The sequence below is a fragment of the Somniosus microcephalus genome, chromosome 12 (genome assembly GCF_052327205.1).
Source record: "Somniosus microcephalus isolate GS21.2 chromosome 12, FLI_Smic_1.0, whole genome shotgun sequence".
Classification (NCBI taxonomy): Eukaryota; Metazoa; Chordata; class Chondrichthyes; order Squaliformes; family Somniosidae; genus Somniosus; species Somniosus microcephalus.
Genome location: NC_140998.1, coordinates 208,424,251 through 208,450,922, shown reverse-complemented (window position 1 = coordinate 208,450,922; position 26,672 = coordinate 208,424,251). Strand labels below are relative to the sequence as shown.

The window sequence follows — 26,672 nt, the reverse complement described above, 5'->3', positions numbered from 1 at the left end:
CAGCCAGTAGTTAGCTGCCCGTCCAAACTGAGATGTATGGTACAGGTCTGTCACTAACACTGGGGTACAGTACTAGTGGGTACAGGTCTGTCACTGTATAACACTGGGGTACAGTACTGGTGGGTACAGGTCTGTCACTGTATAACACTGGGGTACAGTACTGGTGGGTACAGGTCTGTCACTGTATAACACTGGGGCACAGTACTGGTGGGTACAAGTCTGTCACTGTATAACACTGGGGCACAGTACTGGTGGGTACAGGTCTGTCACTGTATAACACTGGGGTACAGTACTGGTGGGTACAGGTCTGTCACTAACACGGGTACAGTACTGGTGGGTACAGGTCTGCCACTAACACGGGGTACAGTACTGGTGGGTACAGGTCTGTCACTAACACGGGGTACAGTACTGGTGGGTACAGGTCTGCCACTATAACACTGGGGTACAGTACTGACAGGCACAGGTCTGTCACTGTAACACTGGGGTACAGTACTGGTGGCTACAGGTCTGTCGCTGTATAACGGGTACAGTACTGGTCTGTCATTGCAATACTGAAGTCAATGGGAATCGGGGGGGAAACACTCCTCTGGCTGGAGTCATACCTAGCACAAAGGAAGATGGTTGTGGTGGTTGAAGGTCAATCATCACAGCCCCAGGACATCGCTGCAGGAGTTCCTCAGGGCAGAGTCCTAGGCCCAACCATCTTCAGCTGCTTCATCAATGACCTTCCCTCTAACATAAGGTCAGAAATGGGGATGTTCGCTGATGACTGCAGAGTGTTCAGCGTGATTCACAACTCCTCAGATAATGAAGCAGTCCATGCCCGCATGCAACAAGACCTGGACGACGTTCAGGCTTGGGCCGATAAGTGGCAGGTAACATTCGTGCCACAGAACTGCCAGGCAATGACTATCTCCAACAAGCGAGAGTCAAACAACCTCTCCCCTTGACATTCAATGGCAGTACCATCGCTGAATCCCCCACCATCAACATCCTGGGGGGTCACCATTAACCAGAAACTTAACTGGACCACCCACATAAATACTGTGGCAACAAGAGCAGGTCAGAGGCTGGGTATTCTGCAGCGAGTGTCTCACCTCCTGACTCCCCAAAGCCTTTCCACCATCTACAAGGCACAAGTCAGGAGTGTGATGGAATACTCTCCACTTGCCTGGTTGAGTGCAGCTCCAACAACACTCAAGAAGCTCGACACCATCCAGGACAAAACAGCCCGCTTGATTGGCACCCCATCCACCACCTTAAACATTCACTCCCTCCACCACCGGCGCACCGTGGCTGCAGTGTGTACCATCTACAAGATGCACTGCAGCAACTCGCCAAGGCTTCTTCGGCAGCACCTCCCAAACCCGCCACCTCTTCCACCTAGAAGGACAAGGGCAGCAGGCGCATGGGAACACCACCACCTCCAAGTTCCCCTCCAAGTCACACACCATCCTGACTTGGAAATATATCGGCCGTTCCTTCATCGTCGCTGGGTCAAAACCCTGGAACTCCCTCCCTAACAGCACTGTGGGAGCACCTTCACCACACGGACTGCAGCGGTTCAAGAAGGCGGCTCACCACCACATTCTCAAGGGGCAATTAGGGATGGGCAATAAATGCTGGCCTGGCCAGCGATGTTTACATCCCATAAACAAATATTAAAAAAAAAAAAACTGGGGTACAGTACTGGTGGGTACAGGTCTGTCACTGTATAACACTGGGGTACAGTACTGGTGGGTACAGGTCTGTCACTGTATAACATGGGTACAGTACTGGTGGGTACAGGTCTGTCACTGTATAACACTGGGGTACAGTACTGGTGGGTACAGGTCTGTCACTGTATAACACGGGTACAGTACTGGTGGGTACAGGTCTGTCACTAGCACTATGGTACAGTACTGGTGGGTACAGGTCTGTCACTAACGGGTACAGTACTGGTGGGTACAGGTCTGTCACTAACATGGGTACAGTACTGGTGGGTACAGGCCTGTCAGTAACACTGGGGAACAGTACTGGTGGGTACAGGTCAGTCACTGTATAACACGGGTACAGTACTGGTGGTTACAGGTCTGTCACTGTATAATGGGTACAGTACTGGTGGGCACAGGTCTCACTAACAAAGGGGGACAGTACTGGTTTGTACAGGTCTGTTGCTGTAACACTGGGGTACAGTACTGGTGGGTACAGGTCTGTCTGTATAACACTGGGGTACAGTACTGGTGGGTACAGGTCTGTCACTAACACTGGGGTACAGTACTGGTGGGTACAGGTCTGTCACTAACACTGGGATACAGTACTGGTGGGTGCAGGTCTGTCAGTGTATAACACTGGTACAGTACTGGTGGGTACAGGTCAGTCACTGTATAACACGGACACAGTACTGGTGGGTACAGGTCAGTCACTGTATAACACGGACACAGTACTGGTGGGTACAGGTCTGTCACTAACACTAGGGTACAGTACTGGTGGGCACAGGTCAGTCACTGTATAACACGGATACAGTACTGGTGGGTACAGGTCTGTCACTGTATAACGGGTACAATACTGGTGGGTACAGGTCTGTCAGTGTATAACACGGGTACAGTACTGGTGGGTACAGGTCTGTTGCTGTATAACTGGGGTACAGTACTGGTGGGTACAGGTCTGTTGCTGTGTAACACGGGTACAGTACTGGTGGGTGCAGGTCTGTCAGTAACACTGGGTAACTACTGGTGGGTACAGGTCTGTCGCTGTAACACTGGGGTACAGTACTGATGGGTACAGGTCTGTTGCTGTATAACGGGTACAGTACTGGTGGGTACAGTTCTGTCACTAACACGGGTACAGTACTGGTGGGTACAGGTCTGTCTCTAACATGGGTACAGTGCTGGTGGGCACAAGTCTGTCAATGTATAACACTGGGATACAGTACTGGTGGGTACTGGTCTGTCACTAACACTGGGGTACAGTACTGGTGGGTACAGGTCTGTCACTATAACATGGGTGCAGTACTGGTGGATACAGGTCTGTCAGTGTATAACACGGATACAATACTGGTGGGTACAGGTCTGTCAGTGTATAACATGGGTACAGTACTGGTGGGTACAGGCCTGTTGCTGTATAACACTGGGGTACAGTACTGGTGGGTACAGGTCTGTTGCTGTGTAACACGAGTACAGTACTGGTGGGTACAGGTGTGTCACTAGCACTGGGGTACAGTGCTGGTGGGTACAGGTCTGTCACTAACATGGGTACAGTACTGGTGGGTGCAGGTCTGTCAGTAACTGGGGAACAGTACTGGTGGGTACAGGTCAGTCACTGTATAACGCGGGTACAGTACTGGTGGTTACAGGTCTGTCACTGTATAATGGGTACAGTACTGGTGGGCACAGGTCTGTCACTAACAAAGTGGTACAGTACTGGTTTGTACAGGTCTGTCGTTGTAACATTGGGGTACAGTACTGGTGGGTACAGGTCTGTGTATAACACTGGTACAGTACTGGTGGGGACAGGTCTGTCAGTGTATAACACTGGTACAGTACTAGTGGGTACAAGTCAGTCACTGTATAACACTGGTACAGTACTGGTGGGTACAGGTCTGTCACTAACACTGGGGTACAGTACTGGTGGGCGCAGGTCTGTCAATGTATAACGGTACAGTACTGGTGGATACAGGTCTGTCAGTGTATAACATGGGTACAATACTGGTGGGTACAGGTCTGTTGCTGTGTAACACTGGGGTACAGTACTGGTGGGTACAGGTCTGTTGCTGTGCAACACGGGTACAGTACTGGTGGGTACAGTTCTGTCACTAACACGGGTACAGTACTGGTGGGTACAGGTCTGTCACTAATACTGGGGTACAGTACTGGTGGGGACAGGTCTGTCACTAACATGGGTATAGTACTGGTGGGCACAGGTCTGTCAATGTATAACACTGGGATACAGTACTAGTGGGTACTGGTCTGTCACTAACTGGGGAACAGTACTGGTGGGTACAGGTCAGTCACTAACAAGGGGTACAGTACTGGTTTGTACAGGTCTGTCGCTGTAACACGGGTACAGTACTGGTGGGTACAGGTCTCACTACAACACGGGTACAGTACTGGTGGGTACAGGTCTGTCACTAACACTGGGGTACAGTACTGATGGGTGCAGGTCTGTCACTGTAACACTGGGGTACAGTACTGGTGGGTACAGGTCTGTCACTGTATAACACTGGGATACAGTACTGGTGGGTACAGGTCTGTCACTGTATAACAGGTACAGTACTGGTGGGTACAGGTCTGTCAGTGTATAACATGGGTACAGTACTGCTGGGTACAGTTCTGTCCTAACACGGGTACAGTACTGGTGGGTACAGGTCTGACACTAACACTGGGGTACAGTACTGCTGGGTACAGGTCTGTCACTAACACGGGTACAGTACTGGTGGGTAAAGGTCTGTCACTAACACGGGTACAGTACTGGTGGGGACAGGTCTGTCACTAACACTGGGGTATGGTACTTGTGGGGACAGGTCTGTCACTAACACTGGGGTACGGTACTGGTGGGGACAGGTCTGTCACTAACGGGTACAGTACCGGTGGGTACAGGTCTGTCACTAACATGGGTACAGTACTGGTGGGTACAGGTCTGTCACTGTATAACGGGTACAGTATTGGTGGGTACAGGTCTGTCACTGTATAACACGGGTACAGTACTGGTGTGTACAGGTCAGTCACTACAACACTGGGGTACAGTACTAGTGGGTACAGGTCCGTCACTATAACACGGGTACAGTACTGGTAGGTACAGGTCTGTCACTGTATAACACGGGTACAGTACTGGTGGGTACAGGTCTGTCACTATAACACTGGGGTACAGTACTGGTGTGTACAGGTCTGTCACTGTATAACACTGGGGTACAGTACTGGTGGGTACAGGTCTGTCACTGTATAACATGGGTACAGTACTGGTGGATACAGGTCTGTCAGTGTATAACGGTACAATACTGGTGGGTACAGGTCTGTCAGTGTATAACACTGGGGTACAGTACTTGTGGGTACAGGTCTGTCGCTGTATAATACTGGGGTACAGTACTGTTGGGTACAGGTCTGCCGCTGTAACACTGGGGTGCAGTACTGGTGGGTACAGGTCTGTCACTAACACTGGGGTACAGGTCTGTCACTAACACTGGGGTACAGTACTGGTGGGTACAGGTCTGTCACTGTAACACTGGGGTACAGTACTGGTGGGTTAAGGTCTGTCACTATAACACTGGGGTAAAGTACTGGTGGGTACAGGTCTGTCACTAACACTGGGGTACAGTATTGGTGGGTACAGGTCTGTCGTTGTGTAACACTGGGGTACAGTACTGGTGGGTACAGGTCTGTCCCTGTATAACACTGGGGTACAGTACTGGTGGGTTAAGGTCTGTCACTGCATAACACTGGTACAGTACTGGTGGGTACAGGTCTGTCGCTGTATAACGGGTACAGTACTGGTAGGTACAGGTCTGTCACTGTATAACGGGTACAGTACTGGTGGGTACAGGTCTGTCCCTGTAACACTGGGGTACAGTACTGGTGGGTACAGGTCTGTCGCTGTATTATACGGGTACTGCACTGGTGGGTACAGGTCTGTCGCTGTATTACACGGGTACAGTACTGGTGGGTACAGGTCTGTCACTGTATTACACGGGTACAGTACTGGTGGGTACAGGTCTGTCGCTGTATTACACGGGTACAGTACTGGTGGGTACAGGTCTGTCACTGTATTACACGGGTACAGTACTGGTGGGTACAGGTCTGTCGCTGTATTACACGGGTACAGTACTGGTGGGTACAGGTCTGTCAGTGTATAACACTGGGGTACAGTAGTGGTGGGTACAGGTCTGTCGCTGTACAACACGTGTACAGTAGTGGTGGGTACAGGTCTGTCACTAACTCTGGGGTACAGTGCTGGTGGGTACAGGTCTGTCACTGTATAACACGGGTACAGTACTGTTGGGTACAGGTCTGTCGCTGTTACACTGGGGTACAGTACTGGTGGGTACAGGTCTGTCACTGTATAACACTGGGGTACAGTACTGGTGGGTACAGGTCTGTCAGTGTATAACACTGGGGTACAGTAGTGGTGGGTACAGGTCTGTCGCTGTACAACACGTGTACAGTAGTGGTGGGTACAGGTCTGTCACTAACTCTGGGGTACAGTGCTGGTGGGTACAGGTCTGTCACTGTATAACACTGGGGTACAGTACTGTTGGGTACAGGTCTGTCGCTGTTACACTGGGGTACAGTACTGTTGGGTACAGGTCTGTCGCTGTAACACTGGGGTACAGTACTGGTGGGTACAGGTCTGTCATTGTATAACACGGGTAAAGTACTGGTGGGTACAGGTCTGTCACTGTATAACACTGGGGTAAAGTACTGGTGGGTACAGGTCTGTCACTGTATAACACTGGGGTACAGTACTGGTGGGTACAGGTCTGTCAGTGTATAACACTGGGGTACAGTACTGGTGGGTGCAGGTCTGTCACTGTATAACACTGGGGTAAAGTACTGGTGGGTACAGGTCTGTCACTGTATAATACTGGGGTACAGTACTGGTGGGTACTGGTCTGTCAGGTGCTATATCATACGCATAACAGAAAAGGATGTCAAAGCCTCCGAGGATGTGGCGTAGATTTACCAAAATGATACCAAGGTTGAGGGACTTCAGTGACGTGGAGAGACTGGAGAAGCTGGGCTTGTTCTCCTCAGAGCAGACGCTTAATGGGAGATTCAGTAGAGGTGTTGAAAATCATGAAGGATTTTGATAAGGTATGCAAGGGGAAGCTGTTTCTACTGGTACGAGGGTCAGTTAGCAGAGGATGCAGATTTATTGCCATGAATGAATGGGGAAAGGTGACAGCAAGTTGCTTTGTGTGGTGTGGTGTTGTGTGTCCGTCTTGGTGGGTGAACTCCTTCAGTTTGAAATTCGGAGTATTTTACCCCCACCCCTGGAATCTGCTGAGGTCTGATCCCACCGCCCTCCATTCCCTGAATTTTGTGCCCATTCTTAACATTCTTTACCAAGTTGTTGGGGAGATGCCTTTTGTCGTGAAGTCCAAATTGCTCCGCAGCCAGCGTCTCCTGAAGATCGTACAATAGAAAGACTCACATTTCTCCAGCGCCTTTCACCACCTCCAGATGTCCCAAAACGCTTTACAGTCAATGAAGTACTTTTTGAGGTGTAGTCACTCTTGTAATGTAGGTAACGCGGCAGCCGATTTTGCTTTTTGTGGGAGCTTGCTGTGTGCAACGTGATAATGACCTAGATAATCTGTTTGCGTTATTGGTTGAGGGATAAATATTGGCCCCAGGACACCGGGGAGAACTCCCCCTGCTCTTCTTCCAATAATGGCCGCGGGATCTCTTGTAGCCACCTGAGGGCAGACGGGGCCTCGGTTTAACGGCTCATCCGAACATCCGCCCCTCCAACGGCGCGGCGCTCCCTCGGCGCTGCCCCTCCGACGGCGCGGCGCTCCCTCGGCGCTGCCCCTCCGGCGGCGCGGCGCTCCCTCGGCGCTGCCCCTCCGGCGGCGCGGCGCTCCCTCCGGCGGCGCGGCGCTCCCTCGGCGCTGCCCCTCCGGCGGCGGCGCGGCGCTGCCCCTCCGACTGTAGTCAGCCTTCTTGAGCCACCAGTAGCAGGTTTGGTACAAACGGAGTGGCTCACTTCAGAGAGCTGCGTTGGTGTGGGACTAGAGTCACCTACAGGCCTGGACCAGGTAAGGACGGCAGGACATTAGTGAACCTGCTGGGTTTTAGCAAGAATCTGACCGCTTCATGCTTGCTTACTGAGACCAGTTCTTTAATAACTTCGAATTCTCAAACTGCCGTGGTGGAATTGGACTCGCACTCTCTGGATTACTAGCCCGGTATCATAATTACGTAGAATTTACAGCACAGAAACAGGCCCTTCGGCCCAACTGGTCCATGCCGGTGTTTGTGCTCCACACCAGCCTCATCGCACCCCATCAACATATCCTTCTATTCCTTTCTCCCTCATGTGTTTATCCAGCATCCACTTAAATGTATCTCTACTCTTCGCCGCAACCACTCCCTGTGGTAGCGAGTTCCACATTCTCACCACATAACCACTTACATTACCTACCCTGCGACACTACCTAATGGTCATTCCGTCTGTCATCCATGTTTTCATATCCCTCCATGGATTTCCCCTTTCCTATCCTTCGGGCCCCCCCCCCCAAAATCTCTCTAACCTCCTCCAGCCCCTACAACCCTCCCTATCTCTGTAACCTCCTCCAGCCCCCTACAACCCTCCCTATCTCTGTAACCTCCTCCAGCCCCTACAACCCTCCCTATCTCTGTAACCTCCTCCAGCCCCTACAACCCTCCCTATCTCTGTAACCTCCTCCAGCCCCCTACAACCCTCCCTATCTCTGTAACCTCCTCCAGCCCCTACAACCCTCCCTATCTCTGTAACCTCCTCCAGCCCCCTACAGCCCTCCCTATCTCTGTAACCTCCTCCAGCTCCCTACAACCCTCCCTATCTCTGTAACCTCCTCCAGCCCCCTACAACCCTCCCTATCTCTGTAACCTCCTCCAGCCCCTACAACCCTCCCTATCTCAGTAACCTCCTCCAGCCCCTACAACCCTCCACCACTGGCGGCCGTGCCTTCAGCCGCCTGGGCCCCGAGCTCTGGAATTCCCTCCCTAAACCTCTCCGCCTCTCTCTCCTCCTTTAAGACCCTCCTTAAAACCCACCTCTTTGACCAAGATTCTGGTCGCCTGTCCTAATATCTCCTTCTGTGGCTCGGTGTCAAATATTGTTTGATAATCGCTCCTGTGAAGCACCTTGGGACGTTTTACTACATTAAAGGCGCTATATAACTGCAAGTTGTTATAGAAGTTCTGTCTATTCCGTATCGGTATGTGGGTAACCGTTGCAAGTTTGGACTGTGTTAATTGTGTTTTTTCTTTCACTTCCCAGAACTCTTTCCAGTCCAGATGGAAGGGGTAAAACTCATAGTAAACAAAGGTCTCAGCAATCACTTCCAGGTCAGTCTGCGGTACTCCCTTCATACTATAAATAAGCAATATTTCAGTGACCGAGCGTTCAATCTGTGGAGCAGGCTCCCAAGGGGACATGGTGGAAGTAGATAGTACTCCTAGAATCTCGCAGCACAGAAGGAGGCCATTCGTTCCATCGTGCCTGTGCTGGCTCTTTGAACGAGCTCTCCAATTAGCCCCACTCCCCCTGCTCTTTCCCCAGAGCCCTGGAAATGTCTCTCTTTCAAGTATTTCTCCAATTCCTTTTTTGAAAGTGACCATTGAATCTGCTCCCACCGCCCTTTCAGGCAGCGCGTTCCAGATCACAACAACTCGCTGCGTAAAAACAATTCTCCTCATCTCCCCCTCTGGTTCTTTGCCAATTATTTTCGATCTGTGTCCTCTGGTTACCGACCCTCTTGCCAGTGGCAACAGTTTCTCCCTATCGACTACATCAAAACACCTCATAATTTTGAAGGCTATTAAATTTCCCCTTAACCTTCTCTGCTCCAAGGAGAACAACCCCAGCTTCTCCAGTCTCTCCACGTCACTGAAGTCCCTCATCCCTGGGATCATTCTGGTCAATCTCCCCTTAACCTTCTCTGCTCCAAGGAGAACAATCCCAGTTTCTCCAGTCTCTCCACATGACTGAAGTCCCTCATCCCTGGGACCATTCTGGTCAATCTCCCCTTAACCTTCTCTGCTCTAAGGAGAACAATCCCAGTTTCTCCAGTCTCTCCACATGACTGAAGTCCCTCATCCCTGGAACCATTCTCGTAAACCTCCTCCCCAAAGCCTTGACATCCTGAAGTGCGGTGCCCAGAATTGGACACGATGCTCCAGCTGAAGCCTAACCAGTGATTTATAAAGGTTTATAATAACTTCCTTAATTCATTCAAAGGAAAATGAGGTAATTTATTTCGTTATATTTTGGGACGGTAGAAGGTGTGAACTAGATAGACCTTTAATTCCTGTGTGTCATTCTCCAATATGAAAGGTGCATTTAAAAAGAACTTATTTAAGCATGGTTCACGCCCTCAGGACGTACCAAATGAAGTGTGGCGCATAAGAACATAAGAAATAGGAGCAGGAGTCGGCCATTCGGCCCCTCGAGCCTGCTCCACCATTCAATAAGATCGTGGCTGATCATGGACTCAGCTTCGTTTCCCTGCCCGCTCCCCATAACCCTTCCCTCCCTTATTGTTCAAAAATCTGTCTATCTCCACCTTAAATGTATTTAATGACCCAGCCTCCGCGGCTCTCTGGGGCAGAGAATTCCACAGATTTACGACCCTCTGAGGGAAGAAATTCCTCCTCATCTCAGTTCTAAAAGGGCGACCCTTTATTCCGAAACTATGCCCTCTAGTTCTAGATTTCCCCACGAGGGGAAACATCTTTTCTGCATCGACCCTGTCGAGCCCCCTTCAGAATCTTATAAGTTTCAATAAGATCACCTCTCATTCTTCTAAACTCCAATGAGTATAGGCTCAACCTTTCTTCATAAGTCAACCCATTCATCGCCAGAATCAACCTCGTGAACCTTCTCTGAACTGCCTCCAATGCAAGTATATCCCTCCTTAAATAAGGAGACCAAAACTGTGCGCAGTACTCCAGGTGTGGTCTCACCAGCGCCCTGTACAGTTGTAGCAAGACTTCCTACTTTTATACTCCATCCCCCTTGAAATAAAGGCCAACATTCCATTTGCCTTTTTGATTACTTGCTGTACCTGCATGCAAAATTTTTGGGTTTCATGCACAAGGACCCCCAGGTCCTTCTGTACTGCACCATTTTGTAAAAAATCTCCATTTAAAAAAAATAAAATAATAATTTGCTTTTTTATTTTTCGTACCAAAGTGGATAACCTCACATTTTCCCACATTATACTCCATCTGCCAGATGTTTGCCCACTCACTTAGCCTGTCTATATCCCTTTGCAGATTCTTTGTGTCCTCTTCACAACTTGCTTTCCCACCTATCTTTGTATCATCAGCAAATTTGGCTACAATACACTCGATCCCTTCATCCAAGTCATTAATATAGATTGTAAATAGTTGAGGCCCCAGCACCGATCCATGTGGCACCCCACTAGTTACTGATTGCCAACTGGAAAATGACCCATTTATCCCGACTCTGTTTTCTGTTAGTTAGCCAATCCCCTATCCGTGCTAACATATTATCCCCAACCCCGTGAGCTCTTATCTTGTGCAGTAACCTTTTATGTGGCACCTTATTGAATGCCTTCTGGAAATCCAAATACACGACATCTACTGGTTCCCCTTTATCCACCCTGCTCATTACATCCTCAAAGAACTTCAGCAAATGTGTCAAACATGATTTCCCTTTCATAAAACCATGCTGACTCTGCTTGACTGTATTATGATTTTCTAAATGTCCTGCTACTGCTTCCTTAATAATGGATTCCAGCATTTTCCCAACGACAGATGTTAGGCTAACTGGTCTATAGTTTCCTGCTTTCTGTCTCCCTCCCTCCTTAAATGTTGTAACGTAAGAAACGTGGCAGCCAATTTGCGCACAGCAAGTTCTCACAAACGCAAAGATGATAATGACCAGAAGGTTGAGGGAATAAATATTGGCCCAGGAAACTGGGGAGAACTCTCTTGCCCTTCTTGAAAATAGTGGCTGTGGGATCTTTTACGTCCATCTGAGAGGGCACACGGAGCCCTCGGTTTAAGGTCTCATCCGAAAGACGGCACCTCTGAGTGCAACGCTCCCTCGGTACCGCCCCTCCGACAGTGCGGCGCTCCCTCGGCACCGCCCCTCCGACAGTGCGGCGCTCCCTCGGCACCGCCCCTCCGACAGTGCGGCGCTCCCTCGGCACCGCCCCTCCGACAGTGCGGCGCTCCCTCGGCACCGCCCCTCCGACAGTGCGGCGCTCCCTCGGCACCGCCCCTCCGACAGTGCGGCGCTCCCTCGGCACCGCCCCTCCGACAGTGCGGCGCTCCCTCGGCACCGCCCCTCCGACAGTGCGGCGCTCCCTCGGCACCGCCCCTCCGACAGTGCGGCGCTCCCTCGGCACCGCCCCTCCGACAGTGCGGCGCTCCCTCGGCACCGCCCCTCCGACAGTGCGGCGCTCCCTCGGCACCGCCCCTCCGACAGTGCGGCGCTCCCTCGGCACCGCCCCTCCGACAGTGCGGCGCTCCCTCGGCACCGCCCCTCCGACAGTGCGGCGCTCCCTCGGCACCGCCCCTCCGACAGTGCGGCGCTCCCTCGGCACCGCCCCTCCGACAGTGCGGCGCTCCCTCGGCACCGCCCCTCCGACAGTGCGGCGCTCCCTCGGCACCGCCCCTCCGACAGTGCGGCGCTCCCTCGGCACCGCCCCTCCGACAGTGCGGCGCTCCCTCGGCACCGCCCCTCCGACAGTGCGGCGCTCCCTCGGTGTCAGACTGGGTTATAGGCTTGAGTGGGACTCGAACCCATGTCCTTCCAACTCGAGAGTGCTACCCACCGAGCCATGGCTGACGCTTGTATATAAATGGAACTCGTAATGTAACCCTTCGCAGAGGGAAAAAAAAACCCTGCTGTATGAAAAATGATGCGTTTTACCTGGTGATGTCTTAGATCAACCTCCTCGCATTACTTGAAGTCTGAATAATCCTCTCTCCCTCCCGCTGCAGGTCAATCACACGGTTTCTTTGAGCACGTTAGCAGAATCTAGCTATCACTTCGGGGCAACATATGTCGGTACGAAACAGCTCAGTCCCACCGAGGTAAGACCCACGGCCTTTCAAGGTAGAGGGCAGCAGTGAGCCAGACAGCGGGTCCGATGGGGCCAGGTGGCTTATAGATAGAATAACGGATACGTGGGAGTGAGTTACAGGCTGGAATCTAATCGAGGGGTTCGGGTGGTTTATATATAGAATAACAGATACCCAGGAGTGAGTTGCAAGCTGGCATCTGTTCGGGGAGTTTATATACAGAATAACAGATACCCAGGAATATGTTACAGGCTGGAATCTAATCGAGGGGTTCGGGGGGGTTTATATATCGAATAACAGATACCCGGGGAGTGAGTTACAGGCTGGCATCTAATCGAGGGGTTTGGGCGGTTTATATATAGAACTAGCTGGGGAGCCCCGCGTTGCGAGGGCAATTTTGGGGCGCTTGGTCTCCCTGCCCCTGTGTGTCCCCCCTCTCCCTGTCATGTCATCTCCCTGTCCTATCCCTTCCTCTCCCTCCCCTCCCCTCCTCTCCCTCCCCTCCTCTCCCTCCCCTCCTCTCCCTCCCCTCCTCTCCCTCCCCTCCTCTCCCTCCCCTCCTCTCCCTCCCCTCCTCTCCCTCCCCTCCTCTCCCTCCCCTCCTCTCCCTCCCCTCCTCTCCCTCCCCTCCTCTCCCTCCCCTCCTCTCCCTCCCCTCCTCTCCCTCCCCTCCTCTCCCTCCCCTCCTCTCCCTCCCCTCCTCTCCCTCCCCTCCTCTCCCTCCCCTCCTCTCCCTCCCCTCCTCTCCCTCCCCTCCTCTCCCTCCCCTCCTCTCCCTCCCCTCCTCTCCCTCCCCTCCTCTCTCCTCCTCCCCCTCCCCTCCTCTCCCCTCCCCTCCCCTGTCTCCCTCCCCCTGCCTAGCGCCTGAGGTCCGGAGCTGAGGTCCCCCGCGTATCGCGCGGCTGATGGACGGCCGCTGTGGGTGGGCGGGCGGCGCATGTGCGGGCGACGCATGCGCGGTCAGTGCGGGCGGCGCATGTGCGGTCAGTGCGGGCGGCGCATGCGTGGTCAGTGCGAGCCCCCCGCGATTTCACGAGGCTCGCCCCCCCCCCCGCGATTTCACGAGGCTCGTTCCCCCCCCCCCCCCGCGATTTCCCGAGGCTCCCCCCCCCCCCCCCCGCGATTTCCCGAGCCCCCCCCCCCCCGCGCGATTTCCCGAGGCTCTCCCCCCCCCCCCCCCCCCAGCGATTTCCCGAGGCGAGGCGCTCCCCCCCCCCCCCCCGCGATTTCCCGAGGCGCTCTGCTCTCCCCCCCCCCCCCCCCCCGCAATTTCCCGAGGCTCTCCCCCCCCCCCCCCCCCCTATTAAATTGTTATTTAATTCCCTAACACATCATTAAAATATTTACCTTAGTTCCCTAACACAGAAAGTGTGGGGGAAAAAATTGTGAAAAATCAAGATGGCGGCCACTCACCTCGGTTCAGAAGGATAAGGCCCGCCCACACGCACCGATTGGTCGACCGGTCAGGTCACCGAAGCGTAGGATTGGTCAATCGTCGAGTCACTCGACACTGAACTGTAGGAAGGAACCCGCCGTCCGATTGGTGGACCTCGATGTCACGGTCGCTAATGAGATGCTAATGAGCGGAACGCTGAACGTTTTTGGGATACCACGGGCGGGATTTTTGTCCGGCCGAAACGTAAATACGCCTATGACCGGTCCGGAATCGCAAGCTTTCTTTTGAGGCGACGCGCGTGTCGGTACGCTCTGTAACTTTCAAACGTATAGAGAACGGACAAACAGACATCGGGACAGACAGAAGAGCCGCTTTATATATATAGATAACAGATACCCGGGAGTGAGTTACAGGCTGGAATCTAATCGAGGGGTTCGTTGGGTTTATATATAGAATAACAGATACCCGGGAGTGAGTTCCAGGCTGGCATCTAATCGAGGGGTTCGGGCGGTTTATATATAGAATAACAGATACCTGGGAGTGAGTTACAGGCCAGAATCTAATTCAGGGGTTTATATATAGAATAACAGATACCCGGGAGTGAGTTACAGGCTGGAATCTAATCGGGTGGGGGGGGATGGTTCATAGGTGCAGTAATGGACACCCGGTTTGCTTTGTGTTACAGGCGTTCCCAGTGTTGGTGGGAGACATGGACAACACGGGTAGTCTGAACGCACAGCTCATTCACCAGCTCACAAACCGAGTGCGGTCGAAAATGGTGTTACAGGTGAGTGCCGCGAAAGCGCCAGTCAGTGGGTTCGCTGTGCATGCGAGAGGCCCGGTCCGATCATTGGGCGAAGTCTCCCCGTCACACGGGTAGTCTCTGCTCCATGCCTGGTTGCCAGGTCCTGTTTGCTGAAAATCGGCACAGTAGGACTATAATCGGGATATAAGAGGGAGCTTTACTCTATCTAACCTGTGCTGTACCTGCCCTGGGAGTGTTTGATGGGACAGTGTAGAGGGAGCTTTACTCTGTATCTAACCCGTGCTGTACCTGCTCTGGGAGTGTTTGATGGGACAGTGTAGAGGGAGCTTTACTCTGTATCTATCCCGTGCTGTACCTGCCCTGGGAGTGTTTGATGGGACAGTGTAGAGGGAGCTTTACTCTGTATCTAACCCGTGCTGTACCTGCTCTGGGAGTGTTTGATGGGACAGTGTAGAGGGAGCTTTACTCTGTATCTAACCCGTGCTGTACCTGCCCTGGGAGTGTTTGATGGGACAGTGTAGATGGAGCTTTACTCTGTATCTAACCCGTGCTGTACCTGCTCTGGGAGTGTTTGATGGGACAGTGTAGAGGGAGCTTTACTCTGTATCTATCCCGTGCTGTACCTGCTCTGGGAGTGTTTGATGGGACAGTGTAGAGGGAGCTTTACTCTGTATCTATCCCGTGCTGTACCTGCTCTGGGAGTGTTTGATGGGACAGTGTAGAGGGAGCTTTACTCTGTATCTATCCCGTGCTGTACCTGCCCTGGGAGTGTTTGATGGGAGAGTGTAGAGGGAGCTTTACTCTGTATCTAACCCGTGCTGTACCTGCTCTGGGAGTGTTTGATGGGACAGTGTAGAGGGAGCTTTACTCTGTATCTATCCCGTGCTGTACCTGCCCTGGGAGTGTTTGATGGGAGAGTGTAGAGGGAGCTTTACTCTGTATCTAACCCGTGCTGTACCTGCCCTGGGAGTGTTTGATGGGACAGTGTAGAGGGAGCTTTACTCTGTATCTAACCCGTGCTGTACCTGCTCTGGGAGTGTTTGATGGGACAGTGTAGAGGGAGCTTTACTCTGTATCTAACCCGTGCTGTACCTGCCCTGGGAGTGTTTGATGGGACAGTGTAGAGGGAGCTTTACTCTGTATCTAACCCGTGCTGTACCTGCCCTGGGAGTGTTTGATGGGACAGTGTAGAGGGAGCTTTACTCTGTATCTAACCCGTGCTGTACCTGCCCTGGGAGTGTTTGATGGGACAGTGTAGAGGGAGCTTTACTCTGTATCTAACCCCGTGCTGTACCTGCCCCTTCTTGCAGACGCAGCAGTCAAAGTTTATAAACTGGCAAGTGGACTCTGAGTACCGGGGCGATGACTACACAGCAACATTGACGTTAGGAAACCCGGATGTTCTACTCGGATCAGGTAAGGAAGGACTCTCGCTCGTAGAGCGCCTTTCAGCACATCGGGATGTCACGAAGCGCTTTACGTAGTTGAGGAGGAGGCCATTCAGCCCCTCGAGCCTGATCCATCAACGAGATCCTGGCTGATCTGTATCTTAACTCCATCTACCCGCCTTGGTTCTGTAACCCTCCATACCCTTACCCAACAAAGATCTATCAGTCTCAGTTTTGACATTTTCAATTGACTCCCCCCGATTGTCTTGAGAATCTCTCCTGTGAAACAGCTTGGGACGTTTTACTATGTTAAAGGTGCTATATAAATGCAGGTTGTTCTGGGAGAACACCTACAACAATGCACCATAATTGGAGGGCAGAGCGTATCACGTACAAGGGACATGGAAACAGAAACATAGAGAAATAGGAGCAGGAGTCGGCCATTTGGCCCCTCGAGCCTGCTCTGCCATTCAATATGATCATGTCTGATCCTCTATCTCAATACCATATTCCCGCTCTCTCCCCATACCCCTTGATGCCTTTTGTGTCTAGAAATCTATCGATCTCCTTCTTAAATATATTCAGTGACTTGGCCTCCACAGCTTTCTGTGGTAGAGAATTCCACAGGTTCACCACCCTCTGAGTGAAGACATTTCTCCTCATCTCAGTCCTAAATGTCCTACCCCGTATCCTGAGACTGTGACCCCTCGTTCTAGACCCCCCAGCCAGGGGAAACACCCTCCCTGCATCCAGTCTGTCTAGCCCTGTCAGAATTTTATACGTTTCCACGAGATCCCCTCTCATTCTTTTAAACTCTGGTGAATACAGGCCTAGTCGACCCAAACTCTCCTCATACGACAGTCCTGCCATCCCAGGAACCAGTCTGGTGAACCTTCGCTGCACTCCCGATTGGGCCTCCTCTTGTTCCTTTCAGCCCCCTCGAGCCTGTTACACAGGAACAGGAGGAGGCCCATTCAGCCCCTCGAGCCTGTTACACAGGAACAGGAGGAGGCCCATTCAGCCCCTCGAGCCTGTTACACAGGAACAGGAGAAGGCCCATTCAGCCCCTCGAGCCTGTTACACAGGAACAGGAGGAGGCCATTCGACCCCTCGAGCCTGTTACACAGGAACAGGAGGAGGCCATTCGACCCCTCGAGCCTGTTACACAGGAACAGGAGGAGGCCATTCGGCCCCTCGAGCCTGTTACACAGGAACAGGAGGAGGCCATTCAGCCCCTCGAGCCTGTTACACAGGAACAGGAGGAGGCCCATCCAGCCCCTCGAGCCTGTTACACAGGAACAGGAGGAGGCCCATTCAGCCCCTCGAGCCTGTTACACAGGAACAGGAGGAGGCCATTCGGCCCCTCGAGCCTGTTACACAGGAACAGGAGGAGGCCCATTCAGCCCCTCGAGCCTGTTACACAGGAACAGGAGGCCATTCGGCCCCTCGAGCCTGTTGAACAGGAGGAGGCCCATTTGGCCCCTCGAGCCTGTTCCACCATTCAATCAGAGCCTGGCTGATCTGTATATTATCTCCATCTACCCACCTTGGCTCCGTAACCCTTAACACCATTTTACCCAACAAAAATCTATCGACCTCAGTTTTGAAATTTTCAATTGACCCCCCCGAGCCTCGACAGCTTTTTGGGGGGAGAGAGTTCCAGATTTCCACCACCCTTTGTGTGAAGAAGTGCTTCCTGATATCACCCCTGAACGGCCTGGCTCTAATTTTAAGGTTCTGCCCCCTTGTTCTGGACTCCCCCCACCAGAGGAAAGAGTTATTCTCTCTCTACCCTGTCAACTCCTGAAGTACTTTTCAAGTTTAGTCGCTGTTGGGGAAGCGCAGCAGTGGATTTGCGCACAGCAAGATCCCACTAACTGATGAGGTGAAAGGCGTTGAGGTCCGCATCTGCCGTCATCTAACTGAATGATGGAACATGGCTCGTGGGGCTAAATGGCCTCCTGTGTTCCTGTGAGTGTTGATCTGTTCTTGACGGTTAAATAAGATGCCGGGGAGAATTCTCCTGCTCATTGAAGTAGTGGCTGTGTGGGGTCTTTTGCATCCACCTGAGAGGGCAGACGGGGCCTCGGTTTAATGTCTCATCCGAAAGACCGCCCCTCCCACAGTGCGGCGCTCCCTCAGTACCGCCCCTCCGACAGTGCGGCGCTCCCTCAGTGCCGCCCCTCCGACAGTGCGGCGCTCCCTCAGTACCGCCCCTCCCACAGTGCGGCGCTCCCTCAGTACCGCCCCTCCGACAGTGCGGCGCTCCCTCAGTACCGCCCCTCCGACAGTGCGGCGCTCCCTCAGTACCGCCCCTCCGACAGTGCGGCGCTCCCTCAGTACCGCCCCTCCGACAGTGCGGCGCCCCCTCAGTACTGGCACTGGGAGTGTTGGCCCGGAGTGGGCCTCGAACCCAGGACCTCCGAGGCAAGGGAGCTGGCCGGCTGAAAGAGCTGGCACTCGATGTGAGATCGGTCCCTGTGTCAGCCAATGTTCATAGCCTCAAACGAACCAGTCTGTTTTGCACTGATCCTGGGGGAGTCAGTCTTGTGGTAATGTGAATGGAGGCAGGGATTGCTGGCTAAGACCCTGGTTTCACCATCACTCTTTTTGCTTGCTGACCTATATTGGTTCCTGCTCCGGCAACACCTCGTTTTTAAAACTCTCATCACTGTTTTCGACTCCCTCCTCGCCCCTCTCCCTATCTCTGTAACCTCCTCCAGCCCTATAACCCTCTGAGAAATCAGCGCTTCTCCAATTCTGGCCTCTTGTGTGTCCCCGATTTCCATCGCTCCACCATTGGCGGTCGTGGCTTCTGCCGCCTGGGCCCCGAGCTCTGGAATTCCCTCCCTAAACCTCTCCGCCTCTCTCTCCTCCTTTAAGACGCTCCTTAAAACCGACCTCTTTGACCCAGCTTTTGGTCACCTGTCCTAATATCTCCTTCTGTGGCTCAGGGTCAAATATTGTTTGATGATCGCTCCTGTGAAGCGCCTTGGGACGTTGTACTACATTAAAGGTGCTGGACAAATACAAGCTGTTTGTACACTGACTTGTTTAGCCCCAGGTTAGTCTCCCTCACTGGAGTCCAGTCACTCCCTCCACCTTCGTCAACTGACCACTCGCCATGTGCAGGTGAACCTGTGTCCCAGGCTATTCAACCGCGTTAGGCTCCTCGTCTGACGTTGTGAAATACACACTTGCAGTCACCTACATCACGTGTGGGTGCAGGATACCATCCGCTGCTTTACTTGACTCTTTACCTGCGTCACTTCTCTCTGCCCTGCCCCCCCCCCCCCCCCCCCCGCCATAAAGAACATCTCAGGTTCACTGGCACCGATCAGCTGACCCAGCTCACACTCTGGATCGACCTGCGACCTTCCCAATTTGCACGAGTGTTATACAGTGACAGACCTGTCCCCACCAGTACTGTACCCCAGTGTTATACAGTGACAGACCTGTCCCCACCAGTACTGTACCCCAGTGTTATACAGTGACAGACCTGTACCCACCAGTACTGTACCCCAGTGTTATACAGTGACAGACCTGTCCCCACCAGTACTGTACCCCAGTGTTATACAGTGACAGACCTGTACCCACCAGTACTGTACCCCAGTGTTATACAGTGACAGACCTGTACCCACCAGTACTGTACCCCAGTGTTATACAGTGACAGACCTGTACCCACCGGTACTGTACCCCAGTGTTATACAGTGACAGACCTGTCCCCACCAGTACTGTACCCCAGTGTTATACAGTGACAGACCTGTACCCACCAGTACTGTACCCCAGTGTTAGTGACAGACCTGTACCCACCAGTACTGTACCCCAGTGTTATACAGTGACAGACCTGTACCCAGCAGTACTGTACCCCAGTGTTATACAGTGACAGACCTGTACCCACCAGTACTGTACCCCAGTGTTATACAGTGACAGACCTGTACCCACCAGTACTGTACCCCAGAGTAATACAGTGACAGACCTGTCCCCACCAGTACTGCACCCCAGTGTTACACAGTGACAGACCTGTACCCACCAGTACTGTACCCCAGTGTTATACAGTGACAGACCTGTCCCCACCAGTACTGTACCCCAGTGTTATACAGTGACAGACCTGTCCCCAGCAGTACTGTACCCCAGTGTTATAGTGACAGACCTGTACCCACCAGTACTGCACCCCAGTGTTATACAGTGACAGACCTGTACCCACCAGTACTGTACCCGTGTTATACAGTGACAGACCACTACCCACCAGTACTGTACCCGTGTTATACAGTGACAGACCTGTCCCCACCAGTACTGTACCCCAGTGTTAGTGACAGACCTGTACCCACCAGTACTGTACCCCAGTGTTATACAATGACAGACCTGTCCCCACCAGTACTGTACCCCAGTGTTATACACTGACAGACCTGTACCCACCAGTACTGTACCCCAGTGTTATACAGTGACAGACCTGTCCCCACCAGTATTGTACCCCAGTGTTATACAATGACAGACCTGTCCCCACCAGTACTGTACCCCAGTGTTATACAGTGACAGACCTGTACCCACCAGTACTGTACCCCAGTGTTATACAATGACAGACCTGTCCCCACCAGTACTGTACCCCAGTGTTATACACTGACAGACCTGTACCCACCAGTACTGTACCCCAGTGTTAGTGACAGACCTGTACCCACCAGTACTGTACCCCAGTGTTATACAGTGACAGACCTGTACCCACCAGTACTGTACCCCAGTGTTATACAGTGACAGACCTGTACCCACCAGTACTGTACCCCAGTGTTATACAATGACAGACCTGTACCCACCAGTACTGTACCCCAGTGTTATACAGTGACAGACCTGTACCCACCAGTACTGTACCCCAGTGTTATACAGTGACAGACCTGTACCCACCAGTACTGTACCCCAGTGTTATACAGTGACAGCCCTGTACCCACCAGTACTGTACCCCAGTGTTATACAGTGACAGACCTGTCCCCACCAGTACTGTACCCCAGTGTTATACAGTGACAGACCTGTACCCACCAGTACTGTACCCCAGTGTTATACAGTGACAGACCTGTACCCACCAGTACTGTACCCCAGTGTTATACAGTGACAGACCTGTACCCACCAATACTGTACCCCAGTGTTATACAGTGACAGACCTGTACCCACCAGTACTGTACCGCAGTGTTATACAGTGACAGACCTGTACCCACCAGTACTGTACCCCAGTGTTATACAGTGACAAACCTGTACCCACCAGTACTGTACCCCACTGTTATACAGTGACAGACCTGTCCCCACCAGTACTGTACCCCAGTGTTATACAATGACAGACCTGTCCCCACCAGTACTGTACCCCAGTGTTATACACTGACAGACCTGTACCCACCAGTACTGTACCCCAGTGTTATACAGTGACAGACCTGTCCCCACCAGTACTGTACCCCAGTGTTATACAGTGACAGACCTGTACCCACCAGTACTGTACCCCAGTGTTATAGTGACAGACCTGTACCCACCAGTACTGTACCCCAGTGTTATACAGTGACAGACCTGTACCCACCAGTACTGTACCCCAGTGTTATACAGTGACAGACCTGTACCCACCAGTACTGTACCCTAGTGTTCTACAGTGACAGACCTGTCCCCACCAGTACTGTACCCCAGTGTTAGTGACAGACCTGTACCCACCAGTACTGTACCCCAGTGTTATACAGTGACAGACCTGTACCCACCAGTACTGTACCCCAGTGTTATACAGTGACAGACCTGTCCCCACCAGTACTGTACCCCAGTATTATACAGTGACAGACCTGTCCCCACCAGTACTGTACCCCAGTGTTATACAGTGACAGACCTGTCCCCACCAGTACTGTACCCCAGTGTTATACAGTGACTGTCCTGTACCCAGCAGTACTGTACCCCAGTGTTATACAGTGACAGACCTGTACCCACCAGTACTGTACCCAGTGTTATACAGTGACAGACCTGTACCTAGCAGTACTGTACCCCAGTCTTATACAGTGACAGACCTGTACCCACAAGTACTGTACCCCAGTGTTATACAGTGACAGACCTGTACCCACCAGTACTGTACCCGTGTTATACAGTGACAGACCACGACCCACCAGTACTGTACCCCAGTGTTAGTTAGTCCTGTCCCCACCAGTACTGTACCCCAGTGTTAGTGACAGACCTGTACCCACCAGTACTGTACCCCAGTGTTATACAGTGACAGACCGGTACCCACCAGTTCTGTACCCCAGAGTTATACAGTGACAGACCTGTCCCCACCAGTACTGTACCCCAGTGTTATACAGTGACTGACCTGTACCCACCAGTACTGTACCCGTGTTATACAGTGACAGACCTGTACCCACCAGTACTGTACCCGTGTTATACAGTGACAGACCTGTCCCCACCAGTACTGTACCCCAGTGTTACAGTGACAGACCTGTACCCAGCAGTACTGTACCCCAGTGTTATACAGTGACAGACCTCTACCCACCAGTACTGTACCCGTGTTATACAGTGACAGACCTCTACCCACCAATACTGTACCCCAGTGTTAGTTACAGTCCTGTACCCACCAGTACTGTACCCCAGTGTTCTACAGTGACAGACCTGTACCCACCACTACTGTACCCCAGTGTTATACAGTGACAGACCTGTACCCACCAGTACTGTACCCCAGTGTTATACAGTGACAGACCTGTACCCACCAGTCCTGTACCCCAGTGTTATACAGTGACAGACCTGTACCCACCAGCACTGTACCCCAGTGTTATACAGTGACAGACCTGTACCCACCAGTCCTGTACCCCAGTGTTATACAGTGACAGACCTGTCCCCGCCAGTACTGTACCCCAGTGTTATCCAGTGACAGACCTGTACCCACCAGTACTGTACCCCAGTGTTATACAGTGACAGACCTGTCCCCACCAGTAATGTACCCCAGTGTTCGTGACAGACCTGTACCCACCAGTACTGTACCCGTGTTATACAGTGACAGACCTGTACCCACCAGTACTGCACCCCAGTGTTATGCAGTGAGACCTGTACCCACCAGAACTGTACCCCAGTGTTACAGTGACAGACCTGTCCCCACCAGTACTGTACCCCAGTATTATGCAGTGACAGACCTGTCCCCACCAGTACTGTACCCCAGTGTTATACAGTGACTGACCTGTACCCACCAGTACTGTACCCCAGTGTTATACAGTGACAGACCTGTACCCACCAGTACTCTACCCCAGTGTTACACAGTGACAGACCTGTACCCAGCAGTACTGTACCCCAGTGTTATACAGTGACAGACCTGTACCCAGCAGTACTGTACCCCAGTCTTATACAGTGACAGACCTGTACCCAGCAGTACTGTACCCCAGTGTTATACAGTGACAGACCTGTACCCACCAGTACTCTACCCCAGTGTTACACAGTGACAGACCTGTACCCAGCAGTACTGTACCCCAGTGTTATACAGTGACAGACCTGTACCCAGCAGTACTGTACCCCAGTCTTATACAGTGACAGACCTGTACCCAGCAGTACTGTACCCCAGTGTTATACAGTGACAGACCTGTACCCACCAGCACTGTACCCCAGTGTTACACAGTGACAGACCTGTACCCACCAGTCCTGTACCCCAGTGTTATACAGTGACAGACCTGTACCCACCAGTCCTGTACCCCAGTGTTATACAGTAACAGACCTGTCCCCACCAGCACTGTACCCCAGTGTTATAGTGACAGACCTGTACCCACCAGTACTGTACCCCAGTTTTATACACTGACAGACCTGTACCCACCAGTACTGTACCCCAGTGTTATAGTGACAGACCTGTCCCCACCAGTAATGTACCCCAGTGTTAGTGACAGACCTGTACCCACCAGTACTGTACCCCAGTGTTATACAGTGACAAACCTGTACCCACCTGTACTGTACCCGTGTTATACAGTGACAGACCTGCCCCCACCAGTACTGTACCCCAGTGTTATACAGTGATAGACCTGTACCCACCAGTACTGTACCCCAGTGTTATACAGTGACAGACCTGTCCCCACCAGTACTGTACCCCAGTGTTATACAGTGACAGACCTGTACCCACCAGTACTGTACCCCAGTGTTATACAGTGACAGACGTGTACCCAGCAGTACTGTACCCCAGTGTTATACAGTGACAGACCTGTACCCACCAGTACTGCACCCCAGTGTTATACAGTGACAGACCTGTACCCACCAGTCCTGTACCCCAGTGTTATACAGTGACAGACCTGTACCCACCAGTACTGTACCCCAGTGTTATACAGTGACAGACCTGCACCCAAAAGTACTGTACCCCAGTGTTCGACAGTGACAGACCTGTACCCACCAGTACTGTACCCCAGTGTTATACAGTGACAGACCTGTACCCACCAGTCCTGTACGCAAGTTAGTGACAGACTTGTACCCACCAGTACTGTACCCCCCTGTTATACAGTGACAGACCTGTAGCCCCCTGTTATACAGTGACAGACCTGTACCCAACAGTACTGTACCCCAGTGTTATACAGTGACTGACCTGTACCCACCAGTACTGTACCCGTGTTATACAGTGACAGACCTCTACCCACCAGTACTGTACCCCAGTGTTAGTTACAGTCCTGTACCCACCAGTACTGTACCCCAGTGTTCTAGAGTGACAGACCTGTACCCACCACTACTGTACCCCAGTGTTATACAATAACAGACCTGTCCCCACCAGTACTGTACCCCAGTGTTATACAGTGACAGACCTGTACCCACCAGCACTGTACGCCAGTGTTATACAGTGACAGCCCTGTACCCACCAGCACTGTACCCCAGTGTTATACAGTGACAGACCTGTCCCCACCAGTAATGTACCCCAGTGTTAGTGACAGACCTGTACCCACCAGTACTGTACCCCAGTGTTATACAGTGACAAACCTGTACCCACCAGTGCTGTACCCGTGTTATACAGTGACAGACCTGTCCCCACCAGTACTGTACCCCAGTGTTATACAGTGACAGACCTGTCCCCACCAGCACTGTACCCCAGTGTTATACCGTGACAGACCTGTACCCACCAGTACTGTACCCCAGTGTTAGTGACAGACCTGTACCCACCAGTACTGTACCCCAGTGTTATACAGTGACAGACCTGTACCCAGCAGTACTGTACCCCAGTCTTATACAGTGACAGACCTGTACCCAGCAGTACTGTACCCCAGTGTTATACAGTGACAGACCTGTACCCACCAGCACTGTACCCCAGTGTTACACAGTGACAGACCTGTACCCACCAGTCCTGTACCCCAGTGTTATACAGTGACAGACCTGTACCCACCAGTCCTGTACCCCAGTGTTATACAGTAACAGACCTGTCCCCACCAGCACTGTACCCCAGTGTTATAGTGACAGACCTGTACCCACCAGTACTGTACCCCAGTTTTATACACTGACAGACCTGTACCCACCAGTACTGTACCCCAGTGTTATAGTGACAGACCTGTCCCCACCAGTAATGTACCCCAGTGTTAGTGACAGACCTGTACCCACCAGTACTGTACCCCAGTGTTATACAGTGACAAACCTGTACCCACCTGTACTGTACCCGTGTTATACAGTGACAGACCTGCCCCCACCAGTACTGTACCCCAGTGTTATACAGTGATAGACCTGTACCCACCAGTACTGTACCCCAGTGTTATACAGTGACAGACCTGTCCCCACCAGTACTGTACCCCAGTGTTATACAGTGACAGACCTGTACCCACCAGTACTGTACCCCAGTGTTATACAGTGACAGATGTGTACCCACCAGTACTGTACCCCAGTGTTATACAGTGACAGACCTGTACCCACCAGTACTGCACCCCAGTGTTATACAGTGACAGACCTGTACCCACCAGTCCTGTACCCCAGTGTTATACAGTGACAGACCTGTACCCACCAGTACTGTACCCCAGTGTTATACAGTGACAGACCTGCACCCAAAAGTACTGTACCCCAGTGTTAGACAGTGACAGACCTGTACCCACCAGTACTGTACCCCAGTGTTATACAGTGACAGACCTGTACCCACCAGTCCTGTACGCCAGTTAGTGACAGACTTGTACCCACCAGTACTGTACCCCAGTGTTATACAGTGACTGACCTGTACCCAGCAGTACTGTACCCCAGTGTTATAGTGACAGACATGTCCCGAGCAGTACTGTACCCCAGTGTTACACAGTGACAGACCTGTACCCAGCAGTACTGTACCCCAGTGTTATACAGTGACAGACCTGTCCCCACCAGTACTGTACCCCAGTGTTATACAGTGACAGACCGGTCCCCACCAGTACAGTACCCCAGTGTTATACAGTGGCAGACCTGTACCCACCAGTACT

At 52.3% G+C, this 26,672-nt stretch overlaps 1 protein-coding gene across 15 annotated transcripts in view; it reads left to right on the top strand.

Annotated features, from left to right (window-relative positions):
- LOC147109981 (mitochondrial import receptor subunit TOM40 homolog) overlaps positions 1-26,672 on the top strand; it is a 69,077-nt gene that overhangs the window by 11,869 nt on the left and 30,536 nt on the right. For all 15 annotated transcript variants that reach the window (XM_086003976.1, XM_086003967.1, XM_086003971.1 and 12 more), the window contains exons 2-5: positions 8,959-9,026; positions 12,654-12,746; positions 14,816-14,917; positions 16,207-16,312. In XM_086003976.1, coding sequence (XP_085860102.1) covers positions 8,959-9,026; positions 12,654-12,746; positions 14,816-14,917; positions 16,207-16,312 — 369 coding nt within the window. The remainder of the gene's footprint in view (positions 1-8,958; positions 9,027-12,653; positions 12,747-14,815; positions 14,918-16,206; positions 16,313-26,672) is intronic.